Source organism: Phacochoerus africanus, chromosome 14 (assembly GCF_016906955.1).
Source record: "Phacochoerus africanus isolate WHEZ1 chromosome 14, ROS_Pafr_v1, whole genome shotgun sequence".
Taxonomy (NCBI): domain Eukaryota; kingdom Metazoa; phylum Chordata; class Mammalia; order Artiodactyla; family Suidae; genus Phacochoerus; species Phacochoerus africanus.
This window is the reverse complement of record NC_062557.1, coordinates 6119390-6147371: the sequence shown is the minus strand read 5'-3', so window position 1 is coordinate 6147371 and position 27982 is coordinate 6119390. Positions and strand designations below refer to the sequence as shown.

Genomic DNA, 27982 nt, shown 5'->3' with positions numbered 1-27982 from the left:
TCAGATCCCTTGTCCCTGGGCCACCTTCTCACGGGCCTGGGCCTCAGTGGGCAGAGGAGGGATGGGGGGAGGCCCGGGGCTGAGGCATCCCTCACCTTGCTCTTCCCCAGGAGGCCTCTGCAACCTGTGCTCGGACAGGGCCAACAAGGAGCACATTCTGCAGACAGGGGGCGTCCCACTCATCATCAACTGCCTGTCCAGTCCCAACGAGGAGACTGTGCTGTCCGCCGTCACCACGATCATGTACCTGCTGAGCTCACCAGGCTTGGGCCCCCAGCCGGAGCTGACCGCCGTGCCCGTGGTGCAGTGCATGCTGCGCTTCTCCATCTCAGCCAGCACCAGGCTGCGGAACCTGGCCCAGATCTTCCTGGAAGACTTCTGCTCCCCGAGCCAGGTGGCTGAAGCCCGCAGCTGGCAGGCTCACTCTGCCCTGGGGATCCCACTGCCGAGGACGGAGGCCCCACAGCAGCCCTGATGCAAGGGGAGGTCAGGCCACAGCACCCACCGTGCTGGAGACAGGGCGGTGCCCCGGGGGCCAGGGAGCAGGAGCAGCAGAGCTCCCTTGAGCACCTTCTCCCCGCCTGGCACTTTTCAGCTAAAGGTGAGCGTATTTATTTATACTCTGATGAAAGGCATCAGGAGATGAGTGAGGAAGCCAGACAGACCCCGAGACACATGAAGAAGGAACTTGAAGGCGCCATTTTCACCGGCTGCCACTCTGACCAGCTGGAGGCGAAGGTCCTGCCTCCTGGCCACCCCACTGCCAGCTCTCACCTTGTGTCCCTAGATCCAGAGGCTCTGCAGAAGGCGTCTCTCCTGAGGAGCAGCTGGGCCTGGGGCTTAGCACTTCCCAGCGTAAGGAACCAGGCATTTTTCCATAATGGAAGCTTTATTGTCCAAAGTATTTCAGGGCCCTGGGAAGCTGGGGAGGGGTTGCGCCCAGTGCTGGAGGCCAGGTACCTGCCCCACAAGCTTGCCAGGCTGGGCACATGGATGCTGACCTGGAGCTCTAAGGCCCAGAGTTAACTGTTTATCCACACAGGCCTGTCAGCCAGCCACCATGCTGGGGGCTTCGAAGACTGAGACATGGTCCCTGCTCTTGGGTGCTGCAGCCGCCTGACTGCAAACCTGGCCATTGGGCATGAAGACGGAGGCCCTGAGGCCGGTGGCACATCAGAATACAGGCACAAACTCCCAGAGCTGTGTCCTCTCCCTTCCCCACCCCAAGGCCCCTGCCTGGAAGCCCTTGCCCGCCTCTGCCGTCAGGGTTAGCGAGGGCGAGTCCCCGCCCCTGGCTTCAGGGATGCTCCGTGCTCCAGGGGACGGGGCTGGATTCTGACAAAAGCATGAGGCTGAGGCCAGTGCATGCGGCTCAGCCCAGGGAAGAGGCACAGGCCCTCATGGAAAGTGGGCTTCGGGACCAGTGGAAGGTCCTGGCCCCCCCTTCAGCACGCCTTCAAGGTTGACCTTGTACATGGCCAAGGAAAGGCGGGTTCGAGAGGAATGGGACTAAGGGACTAAGGAGGCGAGGAGGGAGGCGAGGGCCACCCCCTCAGCCTGTTCCAGCCCCCGTAGGGCTCCTGCCCCTTCGCTTCCCAAATAAAAGGCCTTAAGAGCAGTGAGTAGTGCTTTATTTAAAAGGTTCCTGATTTCCCACTAGGTGGCCATGCAGCTACCCCGGGAGGTTCCAGGGGGCAGTGCTGAGGGGTCCCTGCCACCATGCTGCCCTGGCACCCAGTTGTGCCGGGGTTCCCTGCTGGCCTGCCTCCCCTTCCTCCAGATCCTGTCCACTGCCACTGCCCCTTGGCTCATGCATGCGGCAGACCCAGGCCGGGCGGGCCCCGCCGCAGGGCTTCCCGCTTGCTTTCTATAATCTCCTTCCAGTTGTCACTCCAGGAGAGTAGCCGCCTCCTGGCCGGGGGCAGGGCCAGGTGCTGGTTGTGGCAGCAGGTGAACAAGATGTGCTCCCAGCTTGGGGTCTCCTCTTGGCCTGTGACAGGACGCAGAGGAAGGCAGGGGACGCAGTGGGTGACGTGGTGATCTCTACCCCCTCCCTCGTATCCCAGCAGGCCCAGTGCCCGGAGGGTGCCAGGGAAAATGGCTCCTACCTTGAATGGTGTCCTTGTCATCAATGAGCAGGTCCCCCAAGACCATGGTCTTGTCCCTCGTCAAGATAATGCGCTCCACAAACTGGGGCCCCAGGTGCTTCTCCACCCAGCCGTACTGTGTGGTGGGCACAAGTCTGTCAGGGGGGCCGGACGGACCCCGGAATTCAAGGCCAGCGAGCAAGTAGGTGGGAGGGTCTGCCGCCCTTGAAGCTATCGTTCCTCTCCCCCCACCCCCACCCCCGACTTTGTGTGTTTCTGCTGGTTTCTTTCAAAGACCGGGGCCTTAGGATCCTGGGTGTGCCGCCAGTGCCGCACCTTCTCGCGCACGCAGTGGTCATACTTGAGCAGCGGGCTGGTGCAGATGAAGACCTCAGTGCTGCGGGAAGGGGCGCGGGTCAGACAGGGTGGTGCCAGCCCCTGCTCCCCCCCACCTCCCTCCCGACCCTTCCTCACTCCTGCATGTCATTCATCTCCCGCATGGCTTCCAAGGCTCCAGGGATGGGCTCCAAGTTTAGGAAGAAGCCTGGGGCTTCATACACACTGGCCACTTTGTCCTGAAAGATACAGTGTTCCTGTCCTGGCTCTGCTCCCAGCCGATCTCGCCAGCCCCAGCGAGGACTCTCAAGATTCCTGGGGGAAGGGGGGCGCCTCGATCCCCGCATCAGAGCCTCAGGTAGGGGACTTTGTTTAGGGGTAAGTACTCCTCCAGACTGTCTTGTCCTGGGACGAAGTGTGGATTCTGAAGTGAAAGCTCTGTCTCTGGACGTGGAGCACAGGCGGTCCTGACCCAAAGGGGGAAGGCGCCCCACTCCCACTCCCAGGTGCCCAGGAGGTTGGGGCTTCCCGTTTGGGACGCTGGGGTCGGGGCTCCCGGTTCCCCCTGATCCTCGCCTCTCCCCCCACCTACCGCCAGGTCGGGGCGCAGGGCTCGGTACTGCTCCCGGGCGAAGAAGCCGCGGCGCTCCTCCAGCGGCACGTACGGCTCCCTGGGGAAGTTTCGCTGGAAGCCCCGCAGCAGGCCGGCCTCGAAGTCCGCCAGCACGCCGTCCATGTCCACCAGCACCCGCACGGGCCGCGCGTACCTTGCCGCCATCACCGCGAGGCACGGGCCGGAAGCGTGGACGCGCGCGGAAACCCGGGCAGGAGCCGAGTTGAGCTCCGCGCCGGGACTTCGGCTTCCGGGAGGGGGGCGGGGCGGGGCGGGGCTAATTTGCATGGACGCCGGGGTTGCCCCGCCCCCCGGAAGCCCCAGGCCTCCCCCAGTTCCCCAGCACCCGGCGTGGAGGTGGCCTGAGCTGCTCTTCTGGTCTGAGGACGCACCTACGTGCATCCCAGCCACCCAGCGCTCGGTCGCAGACGTCCTCGCTCACCTCAGACGTTTCTTGGGGCAGACCTTCCAGGGGCCCGGCAGAAGGTCTCTCCTAAATACTGATCAACGGCTTCTGAGACGGAGCCAAGGCTTCTTAAACCCGTGAGCTGACGCCCCCTTTTAAGAATCCATCCCTGTCCTCCCTGCTTGTGGGGACTCTGGAGCAGAGCTCCCGCCACGTCAAGGCAGCACCAACCCAAGGCTCAAATCATGGGGACTCCCAGTGATCGAAGTGAATGAATCTGCTGAAGACAGCAGGCTCTTGTGAACAGAGCTCCTCAGACACCAATTCATAAACCAGAGCTGGCTTGAAACATGGGAGCATCTGCTTTAAGCATCCGGTTCACCTGGAGGAGGAGACTCAGGTAACCCAGACCATCCTCCTTTTTGTGGAACTGACACTCTTCTAGAATCGGAGTTATATCCTCCTCTAGAAAATGCTGAACGACCGTATGTTATTGATTATCCTTTTTGTAGATTTCACGTGTAAATTTCCTGACTACGTATAAATGTATTTACCTACAAACTAGATTCAGATTTGAGTAAGTCACCCATCTTCCTGTAGTTTCCCAATTGAGCACCCCAGTACTTCCAAATGGAACAGAAGAAGCTTTAGGAAGGAGAACCTGGTGATCAATTTTAAAATTCTACAATGGGCATTAGCAATAAATACAAAGCCACTGAGGTCACACAATTGTGTAAAAAGTCCACAAAATGCTGATTCTCCTGCTGTCATCATTTTAAGATCATTGAACGTCACTTTGTAAATCCTAAGCTTTTTTTTTTTTTTTTTTTTGCTTTTCAGGGCTGCACCCGCAGGATATGGAAGTTCCCAGGCTAGGGGTCAAATCAGAGCTGTACCCCCTGGCCTGTGCCACACCCACAGCAACACAGCAACACCAGACCAGAGCCCGCATCCTCATGGATCTTAGTGGAGTTCATTAACCGCTGAGCCAGGAAGGGAACCCCAAACCCTAAGCCTTCTAAGGGGAAAGTTCAACACCCTTAGCAAACATGTTTATATAGAATTTTCTGAAATGTGAAATAGTACCAAAATGACTGGCAGAACTGTCCCTCAGAGCACATTTGGACTAGGCATTTACCTTCATGGAATAAAGACAAAAGCCAAGTTTACAAGTTGTAACACAAATGGGGGACATCTCTTTCCCAGAGCTCCATTGTTAGAAGGGTGCAGGTGCTCCACCTCTGAACTCCTAACTGAAACCGCAACTCAGGCTATGTGTAGGGCTAACCTGTCTTAGTGAAACTGGAAGCGTTCTGTAGCACAGCAATTAATTCTCCATTTTGCAAACGCTTTACACAATAAGGAAGAAAAACTTAGCCCAGTAATCTGTGATTACCCTCATTCTTCCCAAAGGAATGGCCATAGGTCAAATGAGCTGGTGGTTAGACATTATGCTTGAGTCATTTCAATCACGGGCGGGGTTTTGAGAGGTGACCTCGTTCAAAGTTCCTTTTCTTTTAAAAACATTTTTTTTTTTTGGTCTTTTGTTGTTGTTGTTGCTATTTCTTGGGCCGCTCCCGTGGCATATGGAGGTTCCCAGGCTAGGGGTCGAATCAGAGCTGTAGCCACCGGCCTACGCCAGAGCCACAGCAACGCGGGATCCGAGCCGCGTCTGCAACCTACACCACAGCTCACGGCAACGCCGGATCCTTAACCCACTGAGCAAGGGCAGGGACTGAACCCGCAACCTCATGGTTCCTAGTCGGATTCGTTAACCACTGCGCCACGACGGGAACTCCTAAAAACATTTTTATTGAAGTACAGTTGATTTCAAATGTGTGTTAATTCCTGCTGTACAGGAATTAACCCAGTTATAGATATCTTTTCATATTCTTTTGTAGTATTTGTCTTGTGGCTGCATCTGTGGAGCCTGGAAGTTCCTGAGAAGAACCCTCACCACAGTAGCAACCCGAGCTGCTGCAGTGACAGTGCTGGATCTTTAACCTGCTGCAGCGCAGGGAATTCCATCTTTTCCATTATGGTTTAGCACCAGATACTGAATATAGTTCCCTGTGCTATACGGTAAGTAGGACCTTGTTGTTCAGCCATCCTACAAATAATAGTTTGTATCTGCTAATCCCAAACACCCAGTTCTTCCCTCCTCTCACCCCCTTGGCAACCACAAGTCTGTCCTCCATTGTCTGTGAGTGTGTTGCTGTTTCATAAATAAGTTCATTTGTGTCTTTTTTGCCACACTGGCTGCATGTATAAGTTCCTAGACCAGGGATCAAACCCACCCCCAGTTGCAGCCTGTGCTACAGTTGTGGCAAAGTTGGATTTTTTTTTTTTTTTTTTGGTCTCTTTAGGGCCGTATCTGTGGCATATGGAGGTTCCCAGGCTAGGGGTCGAATCAGAGCTGTACCCGTCAGCCTACACCACAGCCACAGCCACTCCAGATCCAAGCTGAATCTTCTACCTACACCACAGCTCACGGCAACGCCAGACCCTTAACCCACTGAGTGAGGCCAGGGATTGAACCTGCAAGCTCATGTCTCCTAGTCGGCTTAGTTTCCAGTGCGCCACGATGGGAACTCCCAAAGTTGGATTCTTAAACCCTCGGTGCCACAGGGAACTTGCTGTGTTTTATTTTAGATTCCACATATAAGTGATATCATATGGTATTTGTCTTTTTCTGATATACTTGACTTAGTATGATAGTCTAGAGGTCCATCCATGTGGCTGCAAATGGCATTATTTTCATTCCTTTTTATGGGTGAGTAGTATTCCATTGTGTATATGTACACCACCTTTATCAGTTCTTCTGTCAATAGATGTTTAAGTTGTTTCCATGTCCTGGCTATTGTGAATAGTCCTGCTATGAACATAGGGATGCATGTATCTTTTTGAATTACACAGCCTTTTCTGGCTATATGCCCAGGAGTGGCAACTCTGTTTTTAGTTCAGGAACCTCCATACTGTTTTCCACAGTGGCTGCACCAATTTACATTCCCACCAGCAGCATAGGCGAGTTCCAGAAGTTTCATTTAGGACACTGAGTTCACAAATGACAAGCCCAAGGAATGTGGCTGGCTGGTCAAGGAGTACAGCTAGACTAAAACCAGGTCTGCAGGTTCCCATTGCGGTGCAGCAGAAATGAATCTGACTAGTATCCTTGAGGATGTGCGCTCCATCCCTGTGGGTCAGGGATCTGGCGTGGCCATTAGCTCAGATCTGGCGTGGCTGTGGTAGGCTGGCAGCGGCAGCTCTGATTCGACCCCTAGCCTGGGAACCTCCATATGCCACAGGTGTGGCCCTAAAAAGCCAAGAAAGTAGGTCTTGCATTGCTCAATCTGGACATTAAATATAGCATGCTGATCTGGAACTTTCTGCCTAGAACCCAAGGAGCTTTCTCCCATCTTCTGTCTGCTGAATTACCTGAGGGGACTCAGATGCTCCTATCCCCTTCTATTTACATGGGCCCTTTCTCTGGAGTCCTCTTCTTTGACCACCCACCACTGAGAAGCACCTTCTAAGCATGAGAGGACTTCAGATCCTGAATGTTACTGCCCAGCACAGGAGGGGAGGTGGTCGAAGAGTTGCAAGTGTGCTGGCTAATCATTATTTTGGATACCAATTATCCATATTATCCCTATATTTTATTACCATGTATCCATTAATTATCATTTTGGCATTTTGAACTATGCTCTGACTTTCTTTTTGCCATTTCTTGGGCCGCTGCCATGGTATATGGAGGTTCCCAGGCTAGGGGTCGAATTGGAACTGTAGCCGTCGAGGCGCAGCAACGTGGGATCCTTAACCCACTGAGCAAGGCCAGGGATCGAACCCGCAACCTCATGGTTCCTAGTTGGATTCATTAACCACTGAGCCATGATGGGAACTCCTGTGCTCTGACTTTGAACCTGTTCCTTTAGAGAGGAGCCTACTTCCCTCTGGGCCTTCATTAGTCTGTTTGAACTTGAATGGCTCATCAGATCACTGGGCGGCAGGGCTGACAGTCACAAAGCAGAAGGCAACTCAAGAGGCAGAACTGCTGAAACAATCCCAGAAAGATGACACAGGACACAGTGTTTCAAAATGTGTACATTGTTTACTTTAAGCAACAGTCCAGGATCGGAAATACAACACACATTGTAAGGATGAGACTTTCGACTCGTGGTCAAGCACCAGCATCATGCACACAGCTTCAAGGTTATCTAAGAAGAGCACTGCCCGCGGCGGTCCTTTTGCTGAGAGGACCCACCTCCTTCCGCGTGGTCCTGCCCTTGCTTCACCGCCCGGAACGCGTAAGTTTGAGTGAACACGGGAGCCATGCTCTGCGTGGGAGCAGCAGGCTCTGCTCAGCCAGTCAAGTTAGTATCTGGCTTCAAGATTTCTTAAGGTTCAGAAATAAAAGGCAATCTTTTTTTTGTTTGTTTTTGCTTTGCAGGCAGCAAGGCATGAGAGGCAGGCCGCTATCGCTCCATATGGCACAGGAAGAGGCTTTGCGCAAAGGGCGCTGGCACAGAGGGCAACCCCAGGTAGGGTGGGCATCAGGACCACCTCGTTTGGGGGCCTGAAGGGACAGCGCTTGGGGACTGTTTACTGGTCTGTCCAATCCAGGCTTGGTCAACCCAAGTAAAGCTGACAAGAAAAGGGTTTTTAAAACCTCAGTACAAAAGATCCTCTAACACATTTGAAACCCAATTGTTTGTTCTTAAAAACACGGTACTAAGTGTCACAAAGCTTTCCCTCCAGTCTACTACTAGAAAACACTCATGCCATGGCCTATGGACCCAGAGGAATCAGGACAGACAGAGAACCTGTTCTTCCAAAAAACAAACAAAAAAAAAGACAGCAGTACATAAAGTGCTTCTTTTTTAATGAAACAAATCCAAAAGATGTACAGTCAGGCTCAAGTTGTGCAGTTCACAAGCATGGAGAAAACAAAGAAACAAAACGACAGCGTTCTGGGCAGACGGAGCTAACCCAGGACGAGGCTGGACTTGCCGCCAGGGGGGTTTCTCCGGGACGGCACGGGGGCCGGTGCCACCGGGCTGGGCACAGGGGCGGCGGGCACGGGCTTTTCCTCGCTCTGCCCCAGGCTGGCCTGCAAGTCCATGTCCACGTTTTCTAGGGAAACAGAATGAAATCAAGGCTAATAACTGTTCCCAGGGAAGATGAAAAGTCTAAGATGGGTTTTGGGGGGGTTTTTTTTGGCTGTGCCCGTGCCAGGCAGAAGATCCCGGGCCAGGGATGGAACCTGCGCTACAGCAGTGACAAGACCCAGGCCTGACCCACTAGGCCACCAGAGAACTCCCTGTTTCTGTTTTGTTTTTGTTTTGAGGAGAGTTCATACCATACCTAGAGCTACAAAGAAGAAACCAACAATCACCAACCATGTGGCCACTATCCAGAATTCACCACTGTTAATGTTTTGCCATATTTGCCCCAGGTCTTTTGCTGTGTATATTCTTTTCTAAATGACATAAATATGTGAAGACATAAATATGTTAAATGCGAACGTTACAGGTAAGCGCCAGGCTCCTGACCAACCCACCTCTGTGTGGGTCTCCAATTCCCAGAGGCGCTGCCACCAGCTGGGTGCGTTCCTCTAGTCCGTTTGTTTCATAATTTGTGTATTTTATTCCCAGCAAGTAACAGAGACTACTGTTTCTGTTGTATTTAACATAAAGGATATCAACTTTGTTTTAAGCCGTGCCCACAGCATGCAGAAGTTCCGGCCCAGGAACTGAACCTGCACCACAGCAGTGACAATGCCGGATCCTTAACCCCTGCGCCACCAGGGTACTCCTCAAAAAAAATTTTTTTTAAACCTTTGGAAACTTACCTCTATTTAAGCACACATGGTTATAATTCACCTTGCTTTATGAATTGCCTTACAGTATATAGAGAGTATATATGATTAATTCTCTACTGACTACAAAAAATTAGAACCAACCCAGCCATTCCAGAACCGTAACAGATACTCTGGAACATGTGCCCATGTGGACAGGAGCTGTCTTGTTCAATTTGAACAGATATCACACACCACCTTCCCCAGTGGCTGTGCCAAGTCCTGCCCTGCTGCCCGGGTCACCGTATGTTCGCCTCGCAGCTTGCCCTTTCCCCCACTGATCGCCACGGCACCTTAATATTTGCCAAGCTGACAGAAGAAAAGTATTTCATTCCTGTTTTATGTTACACTTCCATGATTACGGGGTGAGGTTGATTTGTTTGTTAAACTGTACAGATAAGCAGTTCTACGTTTGTTTATTTGTCTGTTTGTTTACTTATTGTCTTTTTAGGGCCACACCCACGGCATATGGAGGTGCCCAGGCTAGGGGTCCAATCGGAGCTGTACCCGTCAGCCTACACCACAGCCACAGCCACTCCAGATCCAAGCTGCATCTGCGACCTACACCATAGCTCATGGCAACGCCTTATGGACACTACTCTGGTTGGTTAACCACCGAGCCACGATGGGAACTCTCTACACAGGCATTTATTGAGGAATCTACCTTTCCCTACTGATTTGTAATGACAGCTTAATCCTCTCACTTCCGTTGTATTAACTTGGCACTTTCCACATTAAAACCTTAATTAGTATATTATTATCTTATCCAATATCCTAAATATTGCTTGATTGATTCATGGACTGATTTGTGAAATTCCCAACAAGCATATAGTCTTAACCAGGTAGTTTCCATTGATTCAAAGTCAAGAGTGACTTAGTACAAAAAAACAAAAACAAAACAAAACTGGATTTTCTGTGAAAAGTAATTTCTTTGAAGAGCTTAATAGCTTAAGGCAGGATATACTTTTTTTTTTTTTTTTTTTAATATATGGCTGCCCCCGCTAAATATGGAGGTTCCCAGGCTTGGGGTCTAATTGGAGCTGTAGCTGCCGGCCTACACCACTGCTCACAGCAACGCCGGATCCTTAACCCACTGAGCGAGGCCACGGAGCAAACCCACAACCTCACGGTTCCTAGTTCTATTCGTTTCCGCTGTGCCACAACGGGAACTCCAAGGCATGTTAGACTTAATTAAAAAAAAAAAAAAAATGCCAGGTCTCATTTCATTGTTAAATCATCAATGTAAATTTAGCTGCATATTCTAACACCTGCCTTAGACTAACTCCACCCTCCCAACACACACACAGGCATTTTTAGTATAAAAAATGAAATACTAATTTATAAGACTTGGAAGGAAAACTACCTTAAGGTTTAAAGACATTTATGCCCTTCTCTAACTTAGAAGCCCCCAAACCCAGGAAGTAGCAAAGCAGAGATACTGGTTGTGACATGTGGTATATACGAGCTTTGTACAGACTACACTGGACACTGACTTAACGTACTCATTTCGAAAACATGTACTTTCTTAAAGTTCCTCAAAGACTAAACCTTAGAAGTCTACATTCCTAAAACCACTTGCAGCAAGTTTTGATTTAGCCAACCCAAAGGGAGAAGTCCAAGGGGGAAGTCTTAGATCAGAAACACAGATCTCAGAACTACGCTACTGCTGCCCCCCGCCTTTTTTTTAAGGATTTTTAGTTTTTCTATTATAGCTGATTTACAGTGTTCCGTCAATTTTCTACTGTGCTTACTGCTGCTTTTAACATTTCATTTTATGAATTTTTGGAACATTTGATAGAACTGACTTTTTTTGGGGGGCCATCGGTGGCATACACAGGCTCTTCCTCCAGGGGTCAAACCCATGCCGCATGCCACAACAGCAACCGAAGCTGGTATAGTGACAACACCAGATCCTTAACCCACTGCGCCACAAGAGAACTCTGAAAGTACTGCCGTCTAAGGCATGTAATGTCCTGGTACTGAGCAGCTGCAAGTAAAAACCTAGTGTGCAGTTTTCCAAAATGACAGCACTCAAGGTTACGAAGCAAAGCTTGGAGAGAAAGGGTAGCCTCTCAGCTTCCTGTTACATAAGAAATAGGATCGAATGCATCAACATTAAATACCCAAGTCCTTACAAAACCTAGGGAAGTATGTCCAATTTACTGCAAATACAAACAAAACCCAAGAACCCACATTTTAAAGCAACCCAAGATAGACGGATACAGACCATGAACTCAGCCGGAACCAGTATATCAACTGTTTCATTCCTGCTGCGAGGACACAGCCCCCACGGCACAGGGTCTAACTGACCTCTCCAGTCTGGACTGAGTAGCTAATGAGTCCTTCTAAAGGACCCAAGATTACCTTGTGGCTCTAACGTGGTAGTTTATTTCCATAAAACGATTTCTACATAAATAAGCTCATTCTCACCAGTCTTGCATTTGTCTCTCATTATTAACAGAACTGTTTTGTCTTTCACAACTAGATAACACACCAAAAAAGAAAACGGGGAGGGAAAAAGGCACACGTGGAGACTAGACAGCAGGCCTTGACTTAAACGCTCACTTGTCCCGTCAGAAACACTCCAGCCAGAGAAATGGAGCTTTCTCTCATACATCATCTCATTCGTCTGAAATAAGTACAGGAATTGAGAGTAAGGGTAGAAACTTCTCTAGGACTTGAGAAAGCGTTTGTCAATTGAATAATTAAAAAGTGGGGCTTGGAGTTCTTGTGGCTCAGCGGAAACAAATCTGACCATGAGGAACCACGAGGCTGCAGGTTCGATCCCTGGCATTGCTCAGTGGGTTAAGGATCCATGAGCCATGGTATAAGCCAGCAGCCTGGGAATCTCCATATGCCATGAGTGTGGCCCTATAAAGATGCATAAAAATAGCAGTGACTGTATCATCAAAAAAAAGTGGGGCTTAAACAAAGACACATCCACCATAACATACATTCTATATATTCCTGACTTATCTGTCTTTGGCACATCGATAATGCAACCCAACAGACACCAATGTCAGAAAAGAAAAAATGACTTGTCATCAGGGTCAGAGAAGCAGAGCCTCTAGAAACCAGAGCAGACCTTGGAAGCTGCCCAAAGGGAGGCAACGACTTGTGCCTGAACTTCCTGGACCTTCTTCCTTCTGAAAGATTTCCAAAGTCCTCCCTGTAGCCACCCCTGCTTAATTACCCCAAAGATGAAGGCAATATACCCAAACCATCTCTTCTTCTTTTTTTCTTTTTCAGCCACACTCAGCACATGGAAATTCCCAGGCCAGTGGCTGAATCCCAGCCACAACTGCAACCTACCACAGCAATGACAATGTCAGATCCTTCAAAACATGGTGCAAGGCTGGAAGTCGGACCCATGCCTCCAAAGTGACCCGAGCCACTGCAGCTGGGTTCTTAATCCACTGCGCCACGGCAGAAGCTCCCCAAATCTGTTTTACTTCAGCTGAGCAGAGCAGCTTGGCTTTACAGTGAAGTTGGCCACAGAACTGGAGTTGACGTTCACTCAGCAGATGAGTCCTGAATGCTTATTCCCCCTGTCATTTCATGACAGATCAACTAACAGCAGCAGTCAGGACCACAGAATAATCAGGTGGCAAAACTGATGATCTTTTAAAAAAAGGACTTTAGTATCAGTCACCTTAGAGTTCACCTGAAGAATCTATAACACCCTGAGCTGGGGCTGGGAGACAGGACTAACCATTAGGACAAATGACACGTCTGTTCATAACTTCAGGGCTTTCACACTTCTCTGTGTCCCCCAATTTCTAATTATATCCATTGGCCAAAATTAGTGCATAATGATTAGCTGATTCTTGCTAAAAAAGGTCTGATGGTGGAAATATTTCAGAATGCAAAAAGCAGTGGAATCAAAAAGCCTAGACTTTTTTTTAAAACCTCCAGAACAGTCTTTTTTATTTCCCCTTTTTTGGCTGCCCCTCAATATACGGCATTCCAGGCCAGGGATCAGATCCAAGTCACAGTTGCAACCTATGCCTCAGTGGCAATGCCAGGTCCTTAACCCACTGTGCCAGGCCGGGGACTGAACGTGCGTTCCAGAACTCCAGAGAAGCCTCCGACCCCCTTAAAAGACACAGCAGGAACTCCCAGAACAGTCTTTCAAAATGGGACAGGAGTACCCACTGTGGCTCAGCAAGTTAAGAACATAGGGTCCGTGAGAACCCCCGGCCTCGCTCAGTGGGTTAAGGATCCGGCATTGCCGTGAGCTGCGGTGTAGGTCACAGACACGGCTCGGATCCTATGTTGCTGTGGCTGTGGTGTAGGCCAGCAGCTGTAGCTCCAATTCAACCCCTAGCCTGGGGACTTCCACATGCCATAGATGTGGACCTAAAAACACAAAAAATAAAATGGGACAAACGGTGCAGGAACAATAACTAATACACCTTCCTCCATGAGAATATAACCTGTCCGTGGGCAGAAAGCCCAGGCGACGCTCACGGAAGGTCCACGGATTTTCCTCCCACCGTGTCCATCAACAGACGCTGAGAGGACAGGAGTGGTTCTTATTAAACATTCTGCCTCCCTGGAAGAATGACTCACAAATGGTAATGGCAGAAAAACGTCCTGAGGAAGCAGCCTCGTCCTCCTGGACCAGAGCCCCGGACGCTGCTTCACTGCATCCGTCTTGCCCTGACTGCTACTGGCCAACAAACACAGACCTCTCGCACCCACAGCAATTCTCTAGCACTTGTTAAAGAAGTGTCTGAGATTTGAAATAATTAAATAAATGGTTGCGGCTCATTTGCACACATACGTGGCGATGCGGGTGCTCACTGAAAATGCACACCTGCCCGCAGAGGGCACTCGCGACGTCACAGGGATACCGGTGTGGCGCTGACTAAGCACCTCGGGTATTAAATGAAACGCGCATTGTAAATTACATGCTGTGGGCTGAGCCTGAAATGCCAGAGACTTTTACTAAAACCTTATCGATGAGTATAACAAATACCAACCTGACCGACCGCCTGTGCCCTTCAAGGATTCCCTGGTGGCTTTCCTTGTGAGCCTGTTTCTAGCATTGCCCTCGCTGCAGGCCAATGCCAAGGGTGGCCATACCCAGGAGCTTTCCAGACCCTTTCCCCTTCCTCTCCACCCAGAGGCTGCTGGCACTTGGGGCAAAGCCAGGTTCACTCCTCAGTCTCTTTCCTCAGACATGATTTGAATTGAAGTTCCAATCTATTCTAAAACCATTTACAGACCAGAAACTGTAACACTTTCAAAAGTACTTACCGTGAATGTCACCTTCTCCCTGGGGGGGGAAAAAAATTCAATTTACTTCAGGTTTTAATTTTGCAGCACACAAATAAACGAGTCAAAGTTCAGACACACTACTGTCTATTTGAAGCCAAAGGTGAAACTGTGTGTGTCCCGCCCCCCACCAGCCACACCCACAGCATATGGAAGTTCCTGGGCCAGGGATTCAATCTGAGCTGCAGCTGTGACCTACACCACAGCTGCGGCAATGCCAGATCCTTAACTCACTGTGCTGGGCTGGGGATTGAACCTGTATCTCTGCAGCAACCCAAGCCACTGCAGTTGGATTTTTTTTTTTTTGTCATTTTCTGTCTTTTTGGATCTCACCTGCAGCACATGGAGGTTCCCAGGCTAGGGGTCAAACTGGAGCTGCAGCTGCCAGCCTACACCACAGCCACAGCAATGCAGGCTCCAAGCCACTTCTGTGATCTACACCACAGCTCACGGCAACACCGGACCCTTAACCCACTAATGGAGGCCAGGGCTCGAACCCGTGTCCTCATTATTAGTCAGGTTCCTTAACCACTGAACCACAATGGGAACTCCCTGCAGTTGGATTCTTAACCCAGTGAGCCACAGTGGGATATCCTGAAATTCCATTTTGATGCAGTGAGGTTCAGGGCCAGGCTGCCATTACAATAAGCAACCTTTATTTCACTTGGGACAATGCTACGCAAAAATGCTGCTGGACAAATTGCCCCAGTGCCAGTAACATTCCAAATACACCAAAAACCTTGACGTTTACGCTGATGACCTGATATCAATGAGCACTTCAGAGGATCTTTGACCATCAGAAGGGAAACTGGAACACCTGTACTTCCACCCCCACCTCCTTTGTTCAAACCGAGCTGTTGAAGGGCCTCCATCAATTCCAAAGCCCTTCTACAAGCCTCCTCACTCAGAGGACTGATGCCTTCACGTGCCCTGAGATCCCTACTCAGGAGGACACCCTGCCAGGCTTTCCAGACACATCTGGGACTCAGGGGCCACTGCCACCTGCAGACAAGCAATGGTAACACCTGTGCTGCAGCCGCCTGGAGTTCAGCTCAAAACAGCTGGGCAACATTTGCCAACAACTAAAACAGTCCTTGAGCTCAGACGTGTTATGTATGAGATACATAGGAAGTGGGTATGATCCAGTTTCAAAAATCAATACTCGAGGACAGAGACTAATCCTAATAGCAGGAGAGACATGTGATCAAAACCGTGACACTGACCTTCAGCTCTAAGAAGTCTCCAGAGTTTGCTTCAGAAGAGTTCCTTCTCTGGGGTCCAGATGACTCAGAATCTTCCCTGCCACCGCTAGACTTGGCACCTGAATCAGAACAGACTTTTTTGACGAATATAATGGAAAGACTTGCAGCAAAACACTATTTAATAAGTTAGTCTCATATTACAAAATGAGCAGTGTTAGGGAGGTAAAGTGATGGCTTAAAAATTCGAGAGTGGGGCTAAATAACCCGACCTGATGGCAGTCCTTATTCTGTCCCATCGCACACACTCCCGGAATGTCCCATTCCTTAGTCCCGGCCTTCCCGCCAGTGACAAGCTTTAATGGTCATTTATCTCGTCATTAAGCTAGATTTTGCTCATCAGAACAAAAGCAGCTGTCGGGTTGCTCTGCTGGGTCCATCCCTTTGACCAGTGATCAGACACAAGCAGTACCTGCCGACTTGGCCCAGGAAGGGGGATTGTCCTCAGGTGTCCCGAAGATGCTAGAGGCCATTTTGTTCCTCCTCACAGGTTGTTCTGTTGGTTCATCAAAACCTAATGAAAAATTGGATCCTCCGCCTGGAGGCCGCAAAACCCTAGGAATGATGGCAAGACATCAATTTCAGATCCTGTCAAAGCATTTCTTGGCATAAATGTTTTCAAACACCTTTCGTTTCATTCCCTCGCCCGTTGAGTCCACCTGCCCCCTCTGAAAGAGCTGAGAGTGGGAAAATTAGCAATTGAGTCTATCATGGTATAGATTCAGCGCTGGGTGTGAAGACATGAAATGCTGGTTTCCATCTGTGGTGAGGCTGTGTATCACACCAGTAACAGGCTGCTGGCATCCCCTCTGAAGAAATGGCAAAGGCTAGTGGAGCTTGTCTACCGGGCTCAGCTGGACACATCTACGAAGTTTAGAAGCACGTCTTGTTATTTATTTAAAAAATGGTTCGGGGAGTTCCCATTGTGGCTCAGCAGTTAACAAATCTGACTAGCATCCATGAGGACGCAGGTTCGATCCCTGGCTTTACTCAGTGGCTTAAGGATCTGGCCTTGCCATGAGCTGTGGTATAGGTCGCAGATGTGGCTCAGATCCTGTGTTGTTGTGGCTGTGGTGTAGGCCGGCAGCTACAGCTCCCATACGACTCCTAGCCTGGAACCTCCATATGCCACGGGTGTGGCCCTAAAAAGCAAAAAAAAAAAAAAAAAAAGTGGTTCCAGGATTCCCTTATGGTTCAGTGGGTTAAGGATCCAATGTTGTAACTAGTCTCTGGTCACTGCTGTGCTTCGGGTTCAATTCCTGGCCCAGGAACACCCACATGCCATGGCCAAAAGTAAATAACTAAGAATTGGATCTTTTTTTTTTTGCTTTTGCGTTTTAGGGTCGCACTAGGGTTACAATCACTGCATATGGAGGTTCCCAGGCTAAGGGTCAAATCAGAGCTGTAGCCGCTGACCTACACCACAGCCACAGCAACACCAGATCGGAGCCATGTCTGCAACCTACACCACAGCTCATGGCAACGCCAGATCCCTAACCAACTGAGTGAGGCCAGGGATCAAACCCACATCCTCATGGATCTTGGGTTCGTTAACCGCTGAGCCACAAAGAGAACCCCCATTTATTTATTTATTTTGTCTTTTGCATTTTTAGGGCTGCACTCAACCTCATGGTTCCTAGTCGGATTCGTTTCTGCTGCACCATGAAGGGATATACATTTTTATTTTCAAAGAAAAATAATTTTCCTTGGCTGTGCTCTGAGCATGTATAAGTTCCTGGGCCAGGGACTGAACCTGCGCCACAGTAGTAACCCAAGCCACTGTAGTGATGCCGATCCTTAACCCACTGTGCCACGAGAGAACTCCAATTTTCAACGAAATTTTAAAAACAGAAGAATATGGGAGTCCCCATGGTGGCTCAGTGGTAACGAACCTGACTAGTATCCATAAAGACACAGGTTCGATCCCTGGCCTCACTCAGTGGGTTTAAGGATCTGGCATTGCTATGAGCTGAGGAGTAGGTCACAGACGTGGCTCAGATCTGACATTGCTGTGACTGTGGCACAGGCCAGTAGCTATAGCTCCAATGGTACCCCTAGCCTGGGAACTTCCATATGCCACAGGGGTGGCCCTAAAAAAGCAAAAAAATAAAAATGGAAGAATACAGAGATCCCATTGTGGCTCAGCAGGTCAAGAACCCAGCTAGTATCCATGAGGATGTGGGTTCAATCTCTGGCCTCAATCACTGGGTTAAGGGTCCGGCGCCGCCGCAAACTGCGGCATAGGTTACAGACGTGACTTGGATCTGGCACTGCTGTGGCTGTGGTGCAGGCCAGCAGCTGCAGCTCCAATTCAACCCCCAGCCTAGGAACTTCCATATGCCAGGGTGCAGCCCCCCAAAAGACATACATACATACATAAGGAAGAATATACACAGAAAGTTAACTTGATCAATTCAGAAGTCCAGGGAAGGCTGCTGGTGTCTCTCCTGTCTCCACATCACTCACAAGCCTTTTATGCAGTTGTCTCATCATGCTCGGTGATGACCATGAGTGACTGGCCGGGGAGGAGGCCACAAGACACAAAGTGCAGGACTCCGCAGCACGCGCTGTACCCATGCAGCTTCAGGCACCATCTATAGCTTTTTTTCCTTTTTTGGGGGGAGGGCCCCCCCCGCACCTGAGGCATATAGAATTTCCCAGGCTAGGGGTCGAATTGGAGCTTAGGCTTTCGGCCTACGCCACAGCCGCAGCAACGCCAGATCCGAGCCTTGTCTACGACCTACACTGGAGCTCACGGCAACGCTGGATCCTTACCCCACTGATAGAGGCCAGGGATCGAACCCATGTCCTCATGCACACTAGTTGGGTTCATAACCACCGAGCCATGACGGGGACTCCCCATCTATGGCTTTTTTCCAGGGAAATAGAGCACTCTCGCGTTTCCAGTCTTCCCGCCACAGGTCAACCAACCTCTCCCCTCCTTGGAAAAACTCAATTTAATCTGTCCCAACACCACTCAAAACACAGAAAATGGAGATGGTTTCATGGGAAGATTTTCCAACTACAGATTCACTTCCTTCATCGGTGATGGGACTGGTCTGTTTTTCTTAAAGGATTTCTTAAATCATTTTGAGTAAGAAACATTTTTCCAGGAAGGTGTCCATTTCATTCAAGTTTCCAAATAAATGTGGTTGTCACTTGTAAACTCAGATCCCTATATTAGGAAAAAAAGGAAAAATTAAACACTTCGGGTATAAATTCTCTTCAGAGAACCCCTCCAGAGGCCTTCCCATTTTGATATTTCACCATATTTCCATTCTAAATATTTTATTTCCATTATTTCCTTCTTTGACCCATAAATAACTTAAAAGTTTGTAATTTTCCGAACCTAAGATGTTTCTATTTCACTGATTTCCAGGTTTTCATTATAACACAGACAACAAAGTCTGTACGACATTGTTCCTTTGATATTTGATAAGATGTGCTTTATGTGGTCAATTTTGTAAAACTCCTTGAAAATGTACTTGAAGAGAATGGGTATTTGCCAATGCTCTATATGTCTATTAGATGAAGGCTGTTAATTGAGTTGTTCAAATCTACTTTTTTTTCTTTCCCTTTTTTTAAGGGGCATATGGAAGTTCCCGGACTAGGGGTCGGATCAGAGCTGCAGCTGAGGCCTAACACCACAGCCACAGCAACTCAGGATCCGAGTCAAGTCTCCGACCTACACCATAGATTGTTTTTGGGGGGTCTTTTTAGAGCCACACCCATGGCATATGGAGGTTCCCAGGCTAGGGGTCAAATTGGAGCTGTAGCTGCCAGGCTACACCACAGCTACAGCCACTCGGGATCTGAGCTGAGTCTGCAACCTACACCACAGGCCATGGCAACGGCGGATCCTTAAGCCACTGAGCAAGGCCAGGGATCAAACCTGCATCCTCATGGACACTATGTCAGGTTCTTAACCAGCTGAGCCACAACAGGAGCTCCATCAAACCTACTCATTTATAAATATGTTTTATCGATTACTGAGATTCTGTTACCAACTCTATTATACAATGGGGGTTTTCTCCTTAGGATTTTGTCAAGATAGAGTTCGATCTCAGAAAGACTACCACTGGAGTTTTTTGTTTTGTTTTGTTGCTTTTTAGGGCTGGATCCTTAACCCACTGAGCGAGGCCAGGGATCGAACCCTCAACCTCATGGTTCCTAGTTGGATTCGTTTCCGCTGAGCCACAAAGGGAACTCCACCATTGGAGTATTTTATTCAGTTCAGAACTGCATGGTTTAACTGGCTAGTCATTTTGATTAAACAAAACATATATTCCCAACTCATTTCATTTACCAAAATAAGTTCCAGCTAGGCCAAATACTTAAATTTAAAACCTGAAACTAATACAACTTTTTTTTGGGGGGGGGGGGTTTAAGGCTGCACCTGTGGCATAAGAGATTCCCAGGCTAGGGGTCGAATCAGAGCTGCAGCCACTGGCCTGAGCCATAGCCACAGCCACGCAGGATCCAAACCATGTCTGCGACCTACACCACAGCTCACGGCAACGCCAGATCCTTCACCCACTGATTGAGGCCAGAGGTCGAAAATGCAACCACTTGGTTACTAGTCGGATTGCTTCTGCTGTGCCAACATGGGAACTCCCTAATACAACATTATAAACCAACTACACTCCAATAATTTTTTTTTCAAGCTAAAGACTAGGTAGATCAAATATTTCAAAATACTGTAAGAAAACATGTACGAATATAGTCTTAGTCTTAAAGAAAAGGGCTTTCCTTCTGAGTACAAGATGAAAGCCAGAAACCATGAAAAATGGACAGATTAAAACTGACAAAAACACACATTTTGACAAAGGATAATACAAATGCTTTTAAAAACAAAAGAGGAGTTCCCTTGTGGCACAGCAGGTTAAGGATCTGGTGTTGTCACTGCAGCGACCCAGGTTGCTGCTGTGGCTAGGGCTCAGTCCTTGGCCTGGGAACTTCCACATGCCATGGGTGTGACCAAAATAAAAAAATTATTAAAAGAATCACAAGAGAAAAATAGACAAAAGGTACTAATGGACAATTTAAAACTATGGATAGTCTCTCCACATTAAAAATTCAAATTAGCAAATAAATGAAGTTTGAAGCAAAAGGATTTTTTTTTTTTTTTGCCTATTAGACTAGTAAAGATGAAAAAAATGCCAATTTCTACTATGAATTAAAGTGTGGGAATATAAATTTGCACAAACTTTCTAAAGAACCTTTTGATGAAATATATCAAGTATTCATGTTTGCATCTTTTTTTTTTTTTGTCTTTTTGCCTTTTCTAGAGCCGCTCCCTAGGCATATGGAGGTTCCCAGGCTAGGGGTCTAATCGGAGCTGTAGCCACTCACTGGCCTATGCCAGAGCCACAGCAACGCGGGATCTGAGCCGTATCTGTAACCTACACCACAGCTCACGGCAACGCCGGATCCTCAACCCACTGAGCAAGGCCAGGGATCAAACCCACAACCTCATGGTTCCTAGTCGGATTCATTAACCACTGCGCCACGACGGGAACTCCCATGTTTGCATCTTATATGAACCAACCTTTCTGCTTCTAGAACTTATCCTAAGTAGGAAATCAGATATATATGTACAAGGATACTTGCAGATGAAAGGCTTGGTTAAGCTTAAGCAAAATAAGCAGAACTGAAGGAAATCAAACTTCACTTCTCAGCTGTATCCAGTTCTTAGCATCTTCTCCAACCTAGTCAGGCAACTTCATTCACTGTTCCAGGAACTGTTCTGGCTTATCTCCACTCTCAGAGTATTTACTCCCATATTTCCTCCTGCCCAGAGGACTCTCCACCCTTTCCTCGGTGGCTATGTCAAACTCCAGCCCATTTCTTAAACCTCCGCCTCTTCCATGAAGCCCTCCTGGATCTTGAACAACTAAAACGTAGGATATTTAGAGGAAAGCATGTTAGACACCCTCTCCTGGTCACCAGCTCTTCCTGTAAAAGCCAAGGAGGAAGTATTTTTGGCTCGTGGGTCATTTTTGCAACTATTCAGCTCTGTCACCTAGTGCAAAGGCAGCCACTAGTGCAAAGACAACATGAAAATGAATGAGTGCAGCTGTGTTCCAATAAAACTTTATTTATGGACACTAAAATCTTATTTTTGTGTCATGAAAAAGATTCTTCTTTCTTCTTCTGCCCATTTAGAAATGTAAAAAACCTAGAGACGAGGTGGGAGGGAGTGGGACGGACGGGGAGTTTGGGGTTGATGGAGGCAAACTGTTACCCTTGGAATGGATGTGCAATGGGGTCCTACTGTGCAACACGGGGAACTGTGTGTTCTGGGTCACTCTGCTGTAGAACAGACATTGAAGAAACATTGTAAATCAACTATTCTTAACAAATACTTCATTAAAAAAAAAAACTAAATGTGAAAATCAGGTGCCAGCTGGGCTTGGTTCTTGGGCGATAGATAGTATGCTGGGCTCTGTTCTGTCTAGTTCAACAGCCTTATTTTTTAGGAGAACAAAGTCAGGCCGTGAGAAGCTCTAAAAAAACTACTCAACATGAGTTAAGTGACAGAAATGGGGCCAAAACCCAAATCCTCCAGTCCCTGGCAGGCACATAAGTGCTGAAACAGGAAAACCACTCAATCCCATTTTTCTCTTTAAGCTATTATGTGGTTGGTGCTTTGATTACTCTTCTTACTTTTTAGTCTTAGACTGACTATATTTCTTCTTCTTTTTTTTTTTTTCTTGTTATGGAAGTTCCCAGGCTAGAGGTCCAATCGGAGCTGCAGCTGCCAGTCCACACCACAGCCACAGCAATGCCAGATCCGAGCCATGCCTGAGACCACAGCTTATGGCAACCTGATCCTTAACCCACAGAGCAAGGCCAGAGATCAAACGTGAGTCCTTATGGATACTAGTGGGGTTCGTTACCTCTGAGCCATGATGGGAACTCCTGAATATATTTCTTTCTGGGTTTTTTTTTTTTTTTTTTTGCATTTTAGGGTCACACTAACGGCATATGGAGGTTCCCAGGCTAGGTGTTGAATCAGCGCTGAAGAACATTTACACCACATCCAGAGCAACTCGGGAACCGAGCCACATCTTCAACCTACACCACAGCTCATGGCAACGTGATCCTTAACCTACTGAGCAAGGCCAGAGATCGAACCTGCGTCCTCATGGATACTAGTCAGATTGGTTTCCACTGAGCCACAACAGGAACTCCCTGAATATATTTCTTATACAGGTTCTCATCCTCCCCTAAACCTAATAATTCATGTCTATTCATAGTAAAATTCAATACTCAATTTACACTAGATTAAAATTTCATTATTTTCCCTGTAAGGGAGAAGCCCCACTGTGGATGCTTTTATAACGTAAAACATTTAAAACCCCCACTGTTTGTAAGTCTCAGGTTTTAAATATCCACTCAGATTAAATTTATTATATGAATTAAGATAAAAGTGTTAGGGTGTTTCCCAGTAGCTCAGAGGGTTAAGGATCCAATGCTGTCACTGCTATGGCGCAGGTTTGATCCCTGACCGGGCAACTTCCACATGCTGCGGGCAGAGCCAATTAAAAAAAAAAAAATGTGTTCAGGCATACCCCTTATAAAGATAATTTTAGGTTTGCTAATTAAATTGCTTAACTCCTAATTAAAGGTACGTTATAAATACTTAATAGGCTTTCATGTTAAAGTTGGAAGCCACTGGGTTTTTAGCATTTAATGCCTCAAATCAACAGATATTTGAAATATTATAATCAAAAGTAACTGGCTTCACTGTCATTCCCTCATTCCCTAGAGACTGAATGATTTTCCTTACTACGATAATTAAACTCTCATGAATTATTTTAGTCAGCTGGAAATCTTGAGAACCCTCAAGAGCCAGGAAATATTTTTTGGCCTTAAAAAAAGAAAAGACACTAGAACCCAGTCACCAGCATAAAAGAAAGTCGAAGCTCTGACCAGCCCAACTTTTTAAAGGTCTGTGTTCCTCCCGCAATAGCAGGTACTACCTACTCGGATGACGTCAGTGTTTTAGAGCCCATAACAGCGAGACATCCCCAAACAAAGGACTTGGATCCTAAGACAGAAATTATTTCAATTTTATTTTTTAAGATTCTGCTATTTTTTTTCTGGACCATGCGTATGACAACTAAATCAGGATTACATTATCTGAGACGCCACAAAAATATGTCTAGGTACCGAGGAGAGCAATTTTCAAAATATTACTCTTCTTCTCTTCTCTCTTTAAATCCTAGAGCTCCCATATGATCTTTGCAGATCATTCCCTACCAGACTAAATTTATAAGGTGTTTTTGGAGCCAGGAAAATGTTACTGAAGAAAAGAAGTTTAGCAGAATGAGGTGAGATTATACAAGGAAAGGTAGGAAGTAAATAAAAGGACAATGCCACAGTCTTGAGATCACAATACTGGAGGAAATTGATGACAAAAGGCAACTTGAAACATTTTTTTTGCAGAACCAAAAACCATTTCAGTCTTACACGTCAAAAACACAGATCAAAAAAAATTTGTATGAGAATTCATTCGACCTGGTTAAATTCTTTGTGAAACACTAAACTGTACACAATCCCAAAGGATTAAAAAAACTCAAGGTTTTTTTTAATATAATGTGTAAATTTTCACATTCCAATCGCTAGTCTGACCAGCATAGAGTTGACCTCTTGGCACAAAACGAAAAAAAAACCCAAGATTCAATGTGTTCCAGTGTCCTCTGAAAAAAAAAAATGATCTCATTGGAAGGATGACAACAGAAGAGGGAGTGACCAGTATTTTCGTAGGTCTATCCTGCTCAAGTTCCCCTTCCTCCCAGTAACCCACTAATTGAGTTTTTTAAATCTGTCCCATTCTTTTCTGCATTTTGAAAGGAATGAGTTGAAAAGGGATGTCATTTCCAACTCTCCTTCCTAAGACTCACTGAAGAGCCTGCTTTTTGTCCCCAAGCTGTCCAACTCCTGTGAGACACTGCTATTTCACGGCTGTCTTCTTAGCCCCACAAAATGGCTCCCTTTGTGCCACCTGCCCAGGACCCCAAAGCTGGCCGCACATGACTGCGAGTCATGATCAATAAAGAGATGCTCAGAAAAAGTGGAATCTAAGCTTCCTCCATGCCTTGAGCAGGATCCCAGAGATGCCTTTATCCCACCTTAAAGAACAGCGTGCATGCAATTAGCCAAGACAATGTGGATAACCCCCACCGCATCCAAACCCTTCCGCCAAGTTAGGCAAGGGCTTGGAAAAGGGTCCCAGTTCAAACACCGTGCCCAGGGCCCTCTTCGACAAATACAGTGGCAAGAGTGACCAGAAAGGCCCCAGATACGCAGGTGGAGATAGTACGGAAGAGACAATGGATGTCTCCGGCCCCGCCCAAGAACAGGAAACCTCTTCCTGCAAGCAAACCAGGGCCAGAGATGAACTCATTTGGCAAACGTCAAACGGGGAAGGCAAAGAGGTGGGATGCAAAGACCGAGGTCCGAAGGTTTGAGCGCAGAAAACCCACTCGGAGCGACTCGCTCCCCCTCCCGTTCAGAGGTGGGCGCGCGAGGGGAAGGAGCAGGGGTCTTTTCTTTGTTAGCAAAGGAGAGGCACTTCGCGGAGGGCTGACGGCTGGGTCCTGAATAGAGGTGGCGGTCGCGATGACCGGCCCCGCCCGAACACAAATGCTACATGCCATGCGGACCCGAGTGGGTAGGAGCTCGACAGACCCGATCACTGCGGCTGCGGATCTGACCATCACGCCGGGCGCAGGGCCGCCACCTGCCCTGGGCCAGAGTCACGAGCGCGTGGCCAGGAATGGGACAATGGGCACGGATCGAGGTGCCCCGCGGGCTACCCAGGCACCCGGAGCCCAAGACCACCTCCCCGGGGCCAGGCAGGCCACGCCGCAAAGAGGAAAAAGCGAACCCTCTCGGCACGTTCGTATTGGCAAAAAAAACCTCCGCGCTCCGAGCGCGAGCGGCCCCAGCCCTTCACAGCCCCTCGCTCCGGGGGAGGAATGAATGGGAGAGGAGCAGGAATCGGGCGGGGCCGGCGCGCTGGACTCGCCGGAGGCACAAAGGCGGCGCCGGTAGCCTGAGCCCCACCGCCGAGCTGGGAAGGAGCGCAACGCCTGGGGCACGTTACAGCCAACGACCGGCCGCCAGACCCGCCCGGCCCCCTTGGGCAGCGGCCCTCCAGCCCAATGAGCCCCGCCGCCTCACCGGGAGCTATTCCTGCTGTTGGGGTCGACGCCCTTGAAGGTGGTGGTGGTGGTCATGGCGCCAAGGAGCGAGGTAGCGAGCGAGAGAGCAGAATGCCGAAAGGGTCAGGTCTGAGGAGCGTAGGGCAGCTCGCCAGCCCAAAGCCGGCAACCGCTGCAGGAACCTCCGCCACCGACAGCCCGCTGGGCCGCCGCCTTTATAGGGCCTCCAAGCCCCGCCCCTTCCCCGACATCATTGGCCGATTCAAATGGACCTGTAAGCTTCCATTGGTCCCTGGGAGTGCCAAACACCCTGCGGCGTCCCGACAGGCCGAGGCTGCTCCTGCTCAGCCTAAACCCGCCTCCTTCCTGGCCAGAGAAGAGCTAGGGACGTTTCCCCTCCCCCACCCCCAAATCTCGGTGATGATTGGATAAAGGACAAACCTGCCCCGCGCACGGTACAAGTTGTGCTCCCTGTCACTTAAAAAAGTTACCTGATAAAGCGAAAAGCTCGCTGTGTGCGAGTTGAAATCCGCAAGCCGAGGGCAAATTTATCTTTATCTTTTATTTGCCTTTCTCAAGGTGGGTAGCAAGGTCATGCTCCCCAAGGGATGAAAATTACTGCTACACATTGACATGTATACAATTGAATACCTACTAAGTGTCCTGTTTGGAAACCTGACAGTCCCAAAGCAGCAGCACTATGAGTCAGCAACAGAAAGCACGCGAAGATGATCCCTTCTAAAACGATTGGAAATTCTTTACATTTTACTGTTACTCTTTAGCTGTAATGGGTGGTGCATACACTAGACCAAAATTACAGTCGTTCTGATCTGAGGACCTGTGCTTAATAAGTCTGGTTAACGCCCGGCTTTGGGGAATGGCCACATCCCTTACTGCTAAGACTATGGAAGCACCCCAGGCCTCTGCAGCTGTTTATAACCCTTAAGTCATGACTCTTCCACCTGTCTGGCTAAATCTATCCCTGCAACAAATGCAGACACACTTGGAGGGTTCAGGAATGACTGTTTACAAGATCATAATAGGAAAGTCTTGGGCAAACAAGGGGGTAGGCCTTCCCCGTCATGCCGATTACTCAAGGCAGATCTCTATTCTATTTCAGTATTTCCATAAGTGAACTACATTCCTTTTTGTGTGGCCGCCTCCTTTCAGGCAGTCTGTATTGGTTACCCACTCCTAGACGTTCATGAAAAGCCAAAGACAAGTTCTTCTCTTCTATAAGGCAGGATCATGTCTTTAAGGGCTTACCACAAAAGCTTGAAGCACACACTTGTTTGGATTAAAATCTCCCCCTTGTTAAAGGCTAAGCCTAAATTTCCAAAACCTTAAAACAAACAAACAAAACAAACCTCTTCAGGCCAACCCAGCATGCATCCCCGGCTCAAAAATCATATCATTATTGGGAGTTCCTCTTGTGGCTCAGCAGGTTAAGACCCCGACTAGCATCCACGAGGAAGAGAGTTCAATCCCTGGCCTCACTCAGTAATTTAAGGATCCAGTGTTGCCGTGAGCTTCGGTTTAGGTGGCAGACATGGCTTAGATCCCTCATTGTCATGACTGTGGTACAGGCCAGCAGCTGAAACTCTGATTCGACCCCTAGCCTGGGAACTTTCATATGCCACACCTGCAGGCCTAAAAAAAAAAAAAAAAAGTCACATAATTACTAACTAGGAGGTAGTAGAGTATGGTGGTTGCTCGCTCAGTGTCCTCAAAGAGAAACCCAGGTTTTAATCTCCACTCTTAACTTTTTTTCTGAGCACTAGTTCCCTCATTTGTAAAATAAGGATAGACTAATGTCTGGACATCATAGTTGTGAGGAGTGGACGAGGTAACGGATGTAAAGTGCTTTTCCTGGAAGTTCCCATTGTGGCTCCGCAGAAACAAACACAACTAGTATCGATGAGGACTTGGGGGTTGGATCCCTGGCCTCGCTCAGTGGGTTAAGGATCCAGGGTTG

At 48.4% G+C, this 27982-nt stretch overlaps 3 protein-coding genes across 3 annotated transcripts in view; 1 reads left to right on the top strand and 2 right to left on the bottom strand.

The window, feature by feature from the left end:
* Positions 1–10066, top strand: part of ARMC7 (armadillo repeat containing 7) — a 28353-nt gene extending 18287 nt beyond the window's left edge. Inside the window, exons 3-7 of the mRNA XM_047757633.1 lie at positions 111–2781; positions 3022–3842; positions 5344–5524; positions 7561–7746; positions 7890–10066. Coding sequence (XP_047613589.1) covers positions 111–475 — 365 coding nt within the window. The 3' untranslated portion in view covers positions 476–2781; positions 3022–3842; positions 5344–5524; positions 7561–7746; positions 7890–10066. The remainder of the gene's footprint in view (positions 1–110; positions 2782–3021; positions 3843–5343; positions 5525–7560; positions 7747–7889) is intronic.
* NT5C (5', 3'-nucleotidase, cytosolic) lies at positions 1615–3201 on the bottom strand. The gene is made up of 5 exons (XM_047757625.1): positions 3016–3201; positions 2562–2662; positions 2424–2484; positions 2109–2223; positions 1615–1990 (listed from the first exon to the last, which is right to left on the bottom strand). The coding sequence occupies exons 1-5, from the start codon at positions 3199–3201 to the stop codon at positions 1809–1811; spliced, it is 645 nt and encodes a 214-aa protein (XP_047613581.1). The 3' UTR covers positions 1615–1808.
* Positions 8305–26216, bottom strand: JPT1 (Jupiter microtubule associated homolog 1). Its single transcript, XM_047757636.1, has 5 exons — positions 26027–26216; positions 16248–16390; positions 15800–15897; positions 14559–14577; positions 8305–8572 (listed from the first exon to the last, which is right to left on the bottom strand). Exons 1-5 carry the CDS (start codon positions 26080–26082, stop codon positions 8424–8426), a joined length of 465 nt encoding a protein of 154 aa, XP_047613592.1. The 5' UTR covers positions 26083–26216; the 3' UTR covers positions 8305–8423.
* Positions 26217–27982: the final 1766 nt, after the last annotated feature.